Source organism: Anabrus simplex, chromosome 7 (assembly GCF_040414725.1).
Source record: "Anabrus simplex isolate iqAnaSimp1 chromosome 7, ASM4041472v1, whole genome shotgun sequence".
In the NCBI taxonomy this organism is placed as follows: domain Eukaryota; kingdom Metazoa; phylum Arthropoda; class Insecta; order Orthoptera; family Tettigoniidae; genus Anabrus; species Anabrus simplex.
Window position 1 is genome coordinate 231,748,082 of NC_090271.1, and position 15,050 is coordinate 231,763,131.

General features: G+C 39.3%; 1 protein-coding gene across 1 annotated transcript in view; it reads left to right on the top strand.

The window, feature by feature from the left end:
* Positions 1 to 13,514: 13,514 nt before the first annotated feature.
* LOC136877063 (sodium/potassium-transporting ATPase subunit beta-2) overlaps positions 13,515 to 15,050 on the top strand; it is a 162,483-nt gene continuing 160,947 nt past the window's right edge. Inside the window, exon 1 of the mRNA XM_067150879.2 lies at positions 13,515 to 13,718. Coding sequence (XP_067006980.1) covers positions 13,592 to 13,718 — 127 coding nt within the window. The 5' untranslated portion in view covers positions 13,515 to 13,591. The remainder of the gene's footprint in view (positions 13,719 to 15,050) is intronic.

Consider the following 15,050-nt stretch of genomic DNA (forward strand, 5'->3'; position numbering starts at 1 on the left):
AACAGGTAACTAGGCTACCAAACTACCAAAAGTTCCAAATTACAGGTACCACCAAACAATAGTTACTACTACTAAACGTTTTCATTCCTTCCCTGAAGGGGGAGGTGGTCCTAGACAGTGACACCGTCCTCAGTTCTTTGTCCCACCCTCTGCCCTGTAAGGCTCAGTCATTTCTAGAGTTCTGTGCTTGTGCTCGTGAGGCACGTGATTTGTTTAACGCACTCTGTGATTGCGATTATAAAGTGCAGCGTTAAGCACAGTATTGAGCAACGGGTGTTTTTTGTTGAAACATATTTTAAAAAAGAAACCCCTTTTCCCCTTGCGAAAATGAAGTGATTATAAGTATACCTCGGATTTTTAGGTGGTAATAGGTTAGAATGCAAAGTAATTTGGTTTGTAGGAAGTGTGATGCAACCCGTTGTACCGCAATGTAGGAAGAGTAGCATAAATTCAGGGAGTTCTATAGGCTGTACCCCTAATATCGATGCAAATCTCATAGCATAACCGTTGTACAGTGTAGGGTATACTTGTTACTGGCTTAAGTAAGTTTGCATTCTAACCTATCAGTACCTAATAATCCGGGCTCTAATTATAAGTATGTCTCTCGATCTTGGCCATCCATCAACGGCTGATAATTTCATATGACCACTTGCCAAAAGACAACCTGCACGGTTGCTAGGGTTACACTTTCGTCACACTGAATTCCGTATCGCAAATCTTCAGGTGATCCCCCGACATGAGACATATTTATATCAAAAAGAAATCGTTTGATAAGTGTGTTTAGAAGTATTGCAAACAATTTGCGCATATTTCTATACTATAAAAATCCTATATCCATGTTTTGTTTGAAAAGTGGCGCACAGATGGATCCGTCTTAGAGAGACAAAGGCCTTATAAAAAGAGGACCTTGCCTGACCATAATCTTGAGTCAGATTTCAGGTTAGACCTCGTAATCCGGCTAGCCATTTAGCAAAGGAGTATGATATCTCAATTACCTTATTGCAGACAGGGTTTAAAATTCTGTTTTGTGTCCCCCTAAAAGGATTCTGTAGGATACAAGTTAGAGAGTGATAGGTGAGAAGTGAAATAACAGAAGATAAATAATAACGCGTGTACAGAATTTTCTTCGAAAGTATCGTAAACGGAAATGGAAATAATTTTCAGCAGCTGTTGTGATATTAAGGTAAAGGAAGAAAAAACATTACCGGCGTTTAATTTCTTTACTGTTTCTATTATAATGAGGTTGTTTACTAATTCCTTCTTGTTAAAGTGAAATAGAGGTTGTCTCCAGTGGGAAGAACCGATAGAGTTCTGGGGGAATAGGGCCTGCACTTCCCGTCAGCACGCTATGCGCGCCTCACTTCAATTTGTCATAAACTATTGTGTTGGTCGGCGGATGCAGAGTGGGTATCCGGGCCCTAGTGATCACTGTATTGTGTTTATTTCGGGACCATACCTACATCAAACTACTCGAAAGGACAAAATCAGGAATGAAGTAAACAGGAGGGTAGCTGCATTGAGATCCCTATTGCCAATGTAATAACGAAGCGTTGGCACATTATGAGAATGAAGAGCGAGAGACCTGCCAGAAAATACTTTGACCTTACTGTCCACGGAAAAAGACAAAAAGGAAGACCAAGGAAACGCTGGATAGACATAGTGAAATCAGATATGGAGGAGAGAGATTTCAGATGGGAAGATGCGCTGGAACAGAAGATGCATGCAGACAGGAAGAGATGGCGAGCGCTTGCACACTGAACCCGGGGAACTGGAGTTAGAAAATTATGATGATTACCTACATCCCAGTTGGTATTATGAACCTGAAGAAACCGAGTGAGTTAGCTACACGGTTGAGCCCCACTGTCAGCAGCCCTGAAGGCGGTTTTCCGTGGTTTCCTATTTTCACACAGGGATGTGCTTTAATTAAGGTCACGATCGCTTCCTTTAGTCTTAATCCTGTCCTATACCATCGTTCCCACCATGCTTGTCTGAGTCGGTGTGACGTACGGTAAAACCAAAAGAAAAGTAATTTCGAGAATTATTATTTATCAATAGGATCTACATTTCGGGCTGGATATGGGAATATTTCACTAATCGGAGTTGTAAATAATTAAGCGACATAAGAGATGAACAGCCTACTTTACCTATGTTGACATAATTTGACTCATTACTATCCCTGTATGTTTCCTGGGTTTTCCTAATGTGGGTAAGCTTGAAGATACAACCAGCCTTTAGGATGAAAATACATTTAGAATGGATCTTCCTTATTACGTACTAGCTGATGTACCCGTGCTTCGCTACGGAATTCTACATTGTATATAGAATTCTAAATTAGGTATTGTACACTTGAGCAAAACTGTATTAAATTGCATATCTCTTAACGTTACCCTAGAACGGGGAAGTCATCAAACATATTTTCTTATGTGAAGACTGAGTTAGGGATTTTCATCATAATGGTAGGCCCTCTTGCCTACCATCAGTCACAATCAAGTTGGGTAGTTTTCATTATAATGCGAGAAACTCAATCTCCACCTGCCTGTTTACATCCTCAGAAAGACTGTCTTAGTGGTTTTCCCAACCGAAATCAGCATAGGCCATTACAATGACGCCAATAAGAATGTCGCCATTAAAAGCAAAGACATTTTTTAAAAAGTCTTCACCATACAGGCCGTGAAGGCCCTAAGAGGGGTAGAAGGTAAAGGCTTCCACTATTCGTAACCTCGGCACTTGATGGGGTAGAATGGTTAGCTTTACGCCCGGCCGCCTTTGCTCTCAGGAATTAACCTGGTACACATTTTTGGTGTAGGCTGAGTGAACCTCAGGGCCATATGCACCTCCGGAAGTGGAAATCTCATTTCTTAAATTGTAAGACTTCCTGACGGGGATTCGAACCCACGTCCTGCCGGGCGAACCGAGCACGCCTTTACCGCCTCGGCCAGGCAGCCCCTTATCATATGAAATACTCGATGAAATAAAAACCACACACTTCCTTTTAACGAACAGTGCTACGCAGTTGATCTAACAGTCCAAAGTTCAGCCGTGAACACTCTTTAATTTCGAGGTGGGGGGGGGGGGGGAGGGAACGAATAGTGTAGAGTCCCAGGGCAAAAACTATGCCCTTTTATTCAACTGTTTAATAGGAGTAACCGATGTGTCTTAAAATCTCAATTCACTACACTGGCGGGGGTAAAAACTATCTGATTTGGAGGCAAATTTTTCCTCCAAGGCAGAGGAGACACCCCCACTTCGCTGCTTATTTAGAATAAAATGAATGCGGAATTTAATAAAAGTGAAGAGGAGGAAGCTTTTCTTAAGAAACGGCTTTTGTGAATTGTGGTGCTATAATTTGGAATAGGCCGAAATTGTAATTCTAGACCAGGGCATAAGTGAGATTCGGCCATAACTTCGTTAAGTGTGCACAGTGATTATGCCAATCAGCGGGTCAGAGTAGGGATTGAATAGCTGGAATACTGTGATGAACCAGTGTGTTACGTACCAGCAGTATCAGAAAATGTATGAACCAGAGGATGGCATGCTAAAGAAGAAAGTTATCTAACTCCCCAGCTATATCTGGACAATATTCTAGCTGCTTTTTCTTTCTATTAGCTTTACGTCCCACCGACACAGGCAGGTCTTACGGCGACGATGGAACAGGAAAGGGTTAGGAATGAGAAGGAAGTGCCCGTGGCCTTAATTAAGGTACAGCCCAAACATTTGCCTGGTGTGAAAATGAGAAACCACGGAAAACCATCTTCAGGGCTGCCGACAGTGGGGTTCGAACCCACTATCTCACGGATGCAAGCTCACAGCTGCGCGTCCCTAACCGCACGGCCAACTCACCCAATTCCAATATTCAAGCAGACTGTTATACTCGGTACGCAGCAGTAATCCCATGTGTCGGAAATGAACGAGAGCATAAGAGACAAAGAATATCACAACAAGCAATAGTCAATGTAATGTTATTGTTGATCAGTCTTATGAGTTTTCGATATTGTAGGCCTTCACATTTAGTTTTCTTCCGACTCTGAAATACCACTCTTACCATAGTCGGTACGGTAAAACTGAAATAAACAAAAATGATCGGAAAGTGTATTCTCTATAACTTTTGTTATGTAGTACTTTTCGATAGGACCAAGAAAATAGGGTTTTATTAATTAAATTTTAGGCTCCTTCCCCTGAACTACCATTTCTTCCAGGGTGAATAAAATTATTTATAGCCTAGACTGTAGTTGTTTATTTCCCGACTCTACAGTATATGCCGATTTTCATTAAGTTATGTTCATCCATTTTCTCGTGGCTCGACGTTGATACGAACTTAGCAACAAAAATACAAATTCATGAACACTTCTGTCATCACAGCCGGTACGGTAAAAATGTACAAGACATAAATGATCGTAAATTTAATTCTATATAACTTTATTTATGTAGTATTTGTCGATAGCACCACTAATAACATTAATATTCGGGAATTAAATTGTAGGTCTTCCCCTAAACTACCATTTTACTCAGCGTGAATAAAATGATTTATAGCCTAGATTGTAGTGGCTTATTCCCTGACTTTACATACCGAATTTAATTTAATTCTCTTCAGCCGTTATCTCATGATACGCGTACATGCATACGTAGAGACAGAGAGCCAGTAATTACGGAAAAGTAAAAAGTGCATTTCCTTGTCCAAGTGGACATGGCCGATACAGAAATACCATTATTTTTAAATTATGAGCAATGTTCAGACAAAACTCTTATATAGATTGAAGAAAACAACGGTAAAATAAAGAGGGGAAGGACAGATACAGGCTAAGTGAGTCCTTGAAATTCCCAAAATAACAAAAAATCAAAAAATTAAAACGTGTCTCAATCAACCAGTCAATCAGTCAATACTGATCTGCATTTAGGGCAGTCGCCCAGGTGGCAGATTCCCTATCTGTTGTTTTCCTAGCCTTTTCTTAAATTATTTCAAAGAAATTGGGAATTTATGGAACATCTCCCCTGGTAAGTTATACCAATCCCTAACTCCCCTTCCTATAAACAAATATTTGCCCAAAACAACTGGAATGAAATGCAACCAAAAACCAGATACACCAGTATAAAACACATAGTTAGGGAAGAGGATCGCAAATTATATCAAGAAATATTACTGTACGAGATGGAAGAAAACGTCAAAGATCTAGACAGTAGACTATCAGCGCATATAAATAATTCCGAAGATACGGAGGACATAGTACACAAATTTAGCATTGCCCAAACGTCACCTTGTATGAAAGCGTTCAAGGTTAGTAGCCAATCAGCAAAAACACTTGATCGAAAACACGAAACTGTGCCGTGGTGGAACGAAGAACTTACCATAATGAGGAAGAAAGGAAAGGCTTTCAGAAGAAGATGGCAGAGAACAATGCGCGATAATGACCTCCGACAACAGAGCAAAAAAACAATACTTTGAAGAGAAAGCTAAATATCAAGCAAAACTCAGAAACGCAAAGGTAATATCTTGGAAAGATTATTGCAGTAACACTTCTTCAAATGCCTGGAACATAGTATATAAATCAGCTTCAGGAAAAAAAAAAGACGCTCAAGTTCTACCAAATCTTCTTAATACTGAAGGACAGTACAGAGCATATTAAACTACCTCATCCCTAAAGACAATAAAATGGAAGACATTGAGCAGCAAAGACAAATAAAGAAAGAAATAGAAGAACCAATGGAAACATCAGACGATTGGGAATTCACAGAAGAATAAATAATATCCGAAGTCATAGATCATTAAAAAAACACCAAGTTAAGATGGAATCACTAGGAAAATATTATGGTGCGCATATGCACGTCTCCCTCAAACTACGACATCAATATATAACAGTTGCTTGAAGAATGCATGTTTTCCAAAGAGATGGAAAAATTCGAGAAATATACCAATTACAAAAGCAGGGAAAGAGAATCTTATGGACCCATCCAAATTCAGACCAATAAGCTTATTAAATATGGCTGGGAAAGTCTTAGAGAAACTATTAATAAATATAATAAATCACTAGCTCTATACCAACAAACCACTGAACGAAAATCAGTACTGCTTCACACCCCAAAAGAGCACTACTGATGCAGCAATGGCACTTAAAGAATTTATAAACGAGGCGTTTACTAGTAGTCAAGTCACAGCAATTATTAGCCTTGATGTAAAAGGAGCCTTTGACTCCGCGTAGTGGGCAAGTCTCCTTAAGGCTCTTAAAGGTTTTTCAGTGTCCGAGAAACTTGTATTACCTTACTAAGAACTACTTCTTCACACCAGGCAAATGCTGGGGCTGTACCTTAATTAAGGCCACGGCCGCTTCCTTCCAACTCCTAGGCCTTTCCTATCCCATCGTCGCCATAAGACCTATCTGTGTCGGCGCGACGTAAAGCCCCTAGCAAAAAAAAAAGAACTGCTTCAAAGAAAGTACAGCCTTTATGATTTTGAACAGCATCCAAGTCAAAACAATAGTTACCAAAGGTTGTCCACAAGGCTCATGCTGTGGCCAGAGTTACTGGAATATTCAGTAAAATAAACTACTCAATCTAGACTATGGGAAGAACACCAAAGCCATAGCATTCGCTGACGACCTCATAATTGCAGTTAGAGCTGAAAATGAAACTGAAGTAGAAAACTTCATGAACATGGATTTACGGAAAGTTACAAAGTGGTTGATAGACAACAAAACCCACTTCAATGAAAGTAAGTCGAAAGTTATATTAATATCAAGAAGACGGAAAGCAAGGAAGACAATTGATATCTATATGAATCGGAAACGTCGTGAACAAGTTGAAAGATGTAATATTTAGGAATTACAATTGACTCCCGCTTCACATTCAACTACCACATCAACAAAGTTAGTGAAAAATGTATTAATAAATGCTTTATCAAAATCAGCTAGAATAGGATGGGTCTAAAACACCAGGCTTTGGATATAATCTACAAAGGAGCAATATTACCAAATTTGTTATACGTTGCAACAGTCTGGATAGAATCTCTGGAAAAGAAATACAACATAATTAAACACGTGAGAGTGCAAAGACTTAACCTCACGAGAATAGCAAAAGCCTACCAAAATATATCTGACGGGCACTGTGCGTCGTTACAGTAATTACTCCCATAGACATAGAGGCAAGAGAGGTGGTTGCTCTACATAATATGACGGTCGAGTCATAAGTCACGGCAACTATTTTTTTTCTCGCGAACAGGAGACAACACGGAAAATCTAAGATATGCATTTAGAAATATAGGACTGTACTTATGCATAATGCCTGAAGACAAATTCTAACTTCAGGAGATTCTCGTAGGAATGTGACAGAACACAGGCCATTGGTAAACATTGTTTTATTATGGTACAGAGCGCAAATACACAAGACTACGTGCAAAGGACAGGTGTCCACTGGTTACAGACCTTCGAAATAATCACCCAAAGTTTCCACTGTGCGTTGCCAGCGGTGGGACAGGCGCTGAATACCATTTGCTGCATGTGTATGGCTAACGTGTGACACCTCTCTCCGAAATGCTGTTACAATGTCCTCACGTCTCCACCCACCTCGCCACTGTTCTATAGGGCATGGCATGCACACCTAATGCTTCCCGCACCTCTGCATGGCATTGGCGTGCATTTCTGCCGAGGAGAACTGCTATTTTAATATACGATCGTTGCTCCTGCTTGTTGACTTCCATTTTGAGACGCTCTCACTCACACACTGAACTTGGGGGCATGCTTAGACCCATACTGTTGTTTACATACACCATCTAGTGGCATCATACGCAAGTACATACCGTACGTTTCCAAATGCATATCTTAGATTTTCTGTGTTGCCCCCTGTTCGCGAGAAAAAAAATAGTTGCCATGACTTATGACTCGACCTACGTATAAAAACAGGCAAAACAACTGCACATTATGGAATAGATTACCCAGAAAAACCAGCAAGACGGCTTCACCCAGTTGTGTTTCTAGGCACAGGAGACCAAAAATATAAAAGAAAATGAAAGTACCCGATGGCAAATCTATACGGGTGGAAGCAAAAGCGACGAAGGAGTTGGGGCCGGAGTAGCTTTATACACATCAAATCAGTTAATACACCAACTGAAATTTAAACTCCACGACAGATCTTCGATCAATCAGGCGGAGCAATTTGCCATAATAAAAGCTATGGAATACTTAGGAACAACATGGATAGAGGATGGTGAAGATAAAAAGATACACACGGGCAGTAGAATAACAATTGACTCCATAGGGGATTACAAAAACCATAACCACCTAATTGAGAAAATAAGGAAAACTATCGCAACACTTAAAATAAAAAATTGGAGCATACAATTGAAATGGGTTAAGGCATATATAGGTGTAGGAGGCAATGATCTGGATGATAAACTTGCAAAGGAAGCAGTAAAATTAAACGGAATAAGTTATGACAAATTATCCATCAACACAGTTAAAAGTAACCTCAGGAGAGAGTCTATTAACGAATGGCAGCGAAAATGGGAAGAAACTTCAAAAGGTACAATTACAAAGAAATTCTTTCCAACAATTGAAGGTATACTAACAACCAACATCAACCTAACGTCAAATATGACAACAACAGTAACCGGTCATGGAAACATCGCATCGTATCTGCACTGGCTTAGTGTTCCTGAAACAGAGGACCCCAAATAGTAGACCACTTAATATTCGAGTGTAGGGAAGTGAAAATGTTAATAAACAGTCTTAGTATAGTAGCCAACTGGCCAACACAAAAGTCTGTCCTAATCAAAAAGTATTCAAAACCATTTGCAAAATTTGTGAACGCTTTAAACTTTCAAGCACTGAGGAAGAGTCAAGAACAATAGCCATCACCAAATATGCATGTTAAATGTAATCAATGTTTTTCACACAAATATGTAAGATTAGTTAAGTGCATGTAGTACTACGCATGTAGTGGAGCATGCAGAGAGTATATAATAATAATAATAATAATAATAATAATAATAATAATAATAATAATAATAATAATAATAATAATAATAATAATAATAATAATATCTTGGCGGGTGGATATAACTAAACATCTCTGAAAAAATAACCTTTTGGGTCGTGCATGAATAAAATGGAAATGGCTTATCAACTGACCAAAGAGGTTTACAACAAATCTCCATATCCTTGAATGCAAAACTCAGACATTATTGCACTGTCATATGACCAGAGGCATTCTATGCAGCGGAATGCCTTGCTGCGAACAAAAAAAGGCCTGATAGAAAAATTGAAAGTTAAAGAAAGAAAGAAAGAAAGAAAGAAAGAAAGAAAGAAAGAAAGAAAGAAAGAAAGGAGGAAAGAAAGAAAGATCTTAAGGAAAATTCTCAGCCCAATGTGTCCTTGATCTTTGATGTTATGCGGAGAATGAGAATTGCATTTTATGACCACCTGCTGACATGTTGATGTCGAAAAACAAAATTGCATCCACTCGGGGGTGCGACTACACAAGTGTAAAATATGCAGTAATACATTTTTATGAAACAAACTAGGAATTAACCAATATAATAATGCTCTTCAGGACCTGCTCACCTGATGAGTTAAACTGAGCACTGTCCCTGCATTGCAGGAGGCCATAGCCCTTGGGGGGATTCACACTGCTAATTAATTAATTAGTTTATTTATTTATTTATTTATTTATTTATTTATTTATTTATTTATTTATTTATTTATTTATTTATTTATTTGTTTGTTTATTTATTTATTTATTTATTTATTTATTTATTTATTTATTTATTATTGTCGGGTCAGCAATGACCAGATCGACTTTAATGGTGTTATATTTTTTCTGCAGCTTACTTCTTCATTGTTGTGGCTGCAGGTATTCCTCTTTGATTGTTTCCTTTATCAGTTACTAACAGAATTCGGTCTCAGCAAGTTGTGATTCGAGCTGGAGAAATACATCGGTTCACCAGTGACCCGAGGATAGTGTTAACGTACGTGTTAATTCATTTTCTAATTGCATGTTAAACCGAATGTATGTGCAATGAGTGATAAGAATATTAGTGAGTGGCTGAATGATGAAGATGTGGACGATCTTAGTGATCATGAAAGTGTGATACTGAGAGTGAACAAGAAATACAGGATGAAGATGCTGATGATATATCACACTTACTTCCAGGGCCTAGTATTTCTCGCCAGGGTGAAGATCTTCCAGAACAACGAACTCCTCGTATATGCCTCGAACAGGATTCTGGATAAGAGTTACGTCCTGTCTCAAAAGTTATTAGATCAGCCAGAGGGATAAATGTTTACGCCAAAAATATTTTCAAATGGTGTAACGTACCTCCCTGCAGCTCAAAAACTAGACACCGTAATGTAATGAAGGTAAAATTGCCTCAGCTCACAACAGCAGCGGCGATTTGGAATTAAAAGTGGGGAGGGGGAGAATTTACAGACAGCAAAATGTACTCGTGTTAGTGGGATATAGCGAGCAGTAGGACGGGGGGAGGAGAACGGCGGGGTATATGCATGAAAACTGGGGGGGGGGGGGGAACTAGCTACAAAGTGGTAAGCATTTTGTGCTCTCTGGGCGAATTTCCACAGAGAGGTAAACAACGGTAATAATAGTTTTTTGAGATTTCAATTCAATACTAGACTATAGATTAAAACTTTCACCAAAGGAACAATATACACATGTATTATAAATAAATAAAAGTACGGCATGATTATGCAATTAAAATCGTTTAGTATTTGACTACACACAGTAAGAAACTAACAGACACCAAAGAGACTGCCAGACGGACGAATACACGCGGCAAGTCGGTGAATCATACCTCACTGTCCATGATTTAGGCCACAAAAAAAAATCTGCTACCCTTCCTCACAGCTCATGCAAAGTCACCACTACTTACTGTGGCACCGAGCTCGATAGCTGCAGTCGCTTAAGTGCGGCCAGTATCCAATATTCGGGAGATAGTGGGTTCGAACCCTACTGTCTTGAAGATGGTTTTCAGTGGTTTCCCATTTTCACACCAGGAAAATGCTGATGCTGTATCTTAATTAAGGCCACGGCCACTTCCTTCCCACTCCTAGCACTTTCCTATTATATCATCGCCATAAAATCTATTTGTGTCGATGCGACGTAAAACCAATTGTAAAAAAACAACTTAGTGTGGCGCTATGCAAATCGGTTAGCCGCGACTAAAGACATTTTTTTGCGTATTTTCACTAATAATTAAAAATAAAGAATTAGCTGATTAGACAAACATTGCTTTTTTAAAATAATTCCTATAATTCCTAGTTTCAGCGGCTAAAATGAAATAAAATGTAATGATTTCTCCATAAAGGGTGGGGGGCGACTGCCACCCCTCGTCCCCCTTAATCGCCGCTACTGACTCACAATCAGATGGGAAGCAGTTCAATCTAATGAACCTGCGGATTTTCGGCAATTGCTTTTAGATGAGGACATACTGGATATGATTGTCACCTATGCAAATGCCAAAATATGAATTACTTCTCTTAGTGGACTCTTTATACGCTCACACTGAGAAGATATCCTTTGTAAAATGACTTAATCTTGGCGAGACATTTCATTACGCTTCATTTGCATTCAAGACTATGTTGAATAATTATCTGTGTTGTAATAGTTACAACAACACCGAGCTCGATAGCTGCAGTCGCTTAAATGCGGCCAGTATCCAGTAATCGGGAGATAGTGGGTTCGAGCCCCACTGTCGGCAGCCCTGAAGATGGTTTTCCGTGATTTCCCATGTTCACACCAGGCAAATGCCGGGGCTGTACCCTAATTAAGGCCATGGCCGCTTCCTTCCACTTCCAAGGCCTCTCCTCTCCCATCGTCGCCATAAGACATATCTGTGTCGGTGCGACGTAAAACAAAATAGCAAAAAAAAAGTTACAACAACAGTAACAGGAAGAGAACTGTCCACTGTCTTTAGCAGTTCCAGGTGAGAACATTATTGACGAGAGAGTTCGTGTTTCACTGTATTGGATGATTGCAGTTTTGTTGAAAGATCTTTTGTATTGTTGATGTACCATGCAAATAATATTTTTGTACGTCTGGATTATAGAGTAAGTGCATTATTTCACAAAGTGGTCTCGCGACTTCGTATGAGGTCCACTGTAAAGAAGTGCTGAAACTTCACAATAAAAGGAATCCGAAGGCATTTTCTTACCTATTTACTTCATGGAAAAGTGGTCAGTCTTCTATAACATTAAAGAAATATTAGGATCCATATTAATTATTAATTATTAATACAACTTCCCCCATGGGGAGGCTGCCACAAGGACAAAGTATATCAACTACACAGTATTTTGTCTTCTGAGTTTGCTAGTATGCCAGATAGAAATACCCATCACAAGGCTCAGGAATAAGTTTGGAACGAATTTGGAATGTGGCATGATGTATGGTTCTTCAAATCTTATATAGATGATTGCGGAGTGTGGTTACTGAACCTCGTATTGCGGCGATAGCGATGTTGTGAAGTCGTGTCCGGTTGAGACCGAAGGAATCCCATACTTGTACAAGAAATTTAGGGATTGTACCTCGAGCTCCGATCGTGAGTCCATGGACGGAAATATTGTCTAGGTGATATAAGTCCTTATAATAGTTCACGGTTGACTGGTATTCTAACAGTCGTAGGGTAATAATTCAGCAATACTTCCGCTATTTGTCTTTTTGGGATTTACACAGTGGAATATTTCAGGTGATTTTAGGATAGTGTTAATGTCAAAAAATCCATAATAGTAACTAAGGGTTAAAGATAAAAGAAGACCCTGCATCTGGAAAGGGGCCTGAAGGAGATGGGGATCACTTATGAAGATATGCAAGAACGCAGCCCACTCTGGAGGAAATTATAAGACCACTAGGGTTTTCAAGAAAGGCCAAAGTTGAAGACGAGAAAGACGCGGACGGAGGAAAGAAAAGAGGAACCCCGGCAACGAATGAAGGAGAACTGGGCAAAGATCAAAACACAGAGAAAACAGCTAAAATAACGTGGTCCTTAGTAGGTCGATAATAATAATAATAATAATAATAATAATAATAATAATAATAATAATAATAATAATACGTGCTAAATGTCCGTTCAACTGCTATCGGTTGCCCTGGAATGGAGTTCGAAATCTACTGATAAAGGTCTCCCAGAATTATAGTAATCTCAAATAGCAGTCAGTTGTGTTGGGAGTCGAACTTTCTGTTTTGAGCATAAGAGGCAACTCAGATATGCAATGGTCAAACAAGAAGAGTTGACCAAGGGCGGTCAGACAGAGGCAATGGTAGGAGGAAGAGAAAGGAATGTCGAGCATATTTCGGACCCCGCAGTAGCTATCCCCGGGACTACATCTAAATTGAATTTTCTAAATATTCGTACTGTACATAAAAAGCTAATATTTTTCACGTATCTAAGAATGGTCAAGTGAAGCTGATTCAGAGAAGAGACCCCAGATGGCAGTCACATCTCCCCGACTGGAGAGCCTGCAAGAGCAAGACTCGCTCCCAGCGAGTAGCGTCGAGGCTCGCTGGCCAGCAGCGCCGATATAATATCTCCGCGGACCCGTCGCGACCCACCCCTCTTTGCACTTGTGTGAGTCCGCGAGAGGGTTGAGCAGCGAAAATGGCAGAGAAACCAGTGGAACAGTACTATACCCGACCACCCAAACTGGGAAAATGGGAGGGCTTCAGGACGTTCATGTGGAACTCGGAAACATCCCAGTTCTTCGGCAGAACAGGAGCAAGTTGGGGTGAGTAAATTAAAATTAAAATTGTATTCAGTATCTTCATAATTTTTGTCTCATTTACAGCCGAAGCTACTTGAACTGTAAAATATGATCTGAAGTGTAAACCATACAGTAAAAACGACATCTAAAAATAATTTTTCGAAAATATTCGGGTACTTATTGGTCCTGAGGGTGACCAGTTCTTCTTAAAGCGGTCAGTAATCAGAGTATGTTTTATAAACCTCGGGAGGAAGAAACACACTATTTTTAAATCTCTATTGTAATAGAACTGCGATGGCAAATGTCTTTTCGTCATATTTGTTAAGATTGTTGCCCTATATTTCAAGAACAACAATGGCGATAGCTGATTTCGGTCGAATTTCAACCCCCTGATATAGCAAAAGTTTATTCACTGAGCAAGAAATAATATAAATGAGAAATAAGCGAGCCTTTTTGGATACAACTTGCTTAACAAAGTAACTCGAACGATTTTACACTGTACGAGTAAGTCTAAGAAGACCTAGATAGTTCTTGAAGTAGCAAAGAGGCACTGTTAAGGAAAATATTCAAATTATAGTTTGATTTTTTCGGTGGCATTAATTTTTCTCTCTGTCTGTTTCAACTTTGACCTCTTGTCTTCTAGAAGGGCATTTTTGTGCGCATACGATAGATCTAGAAAACATTTGTCTAAAAGTATAGCTAGTTAATAATCCAATTGAAGCTATAATCAATCATTTGATGTGGAGACGTGCGCAGTTGTCGGTGCACCCTCCCATTTGTTGCCATGGATACGGTCAGATGTGCGGGGGTGGACGACTTGAATGAGGGTAGTAGAACAGCAGCGCTGCAGCCTTGTTCAATGGCGAGCAAGAAGGATGATCCGAAAACTAATGTCCCTAGAATTTTGGGATCTAATTTCCAACAACAGAGCTCACAAAGGAACGAAATCCAAATTGTATATACGATTGTTGCCAGTCAAAAAAAAATTACAAAATTTTTCTTCAGTTACCAGTTCTGTTACGACGAATTTCTATCACCTAAAACTCTGGAAATATTCTTGCATTACGCCCAAATAATATCGAAATATGGCATAAAATTGGAAACATGACGCGATAGAAATTAAATACTGTCCAAAATTTGCTATAAGATCAGCAATAAAATGGCCAGATTGTTCTAACATTCCTTTTCATTTTGTTCGCGAAACCTGTTACCTTCAAACTAATTTAAACACGAAGTATTTGTAAGAAAAAGAAATCCAAACACCAACAAAATCAGTTGGCATTATCGGTACAAAACATGATATAATAGAAAAGGACTAAAACTATGATAACACGACCAAAAATATGAATTTCTACC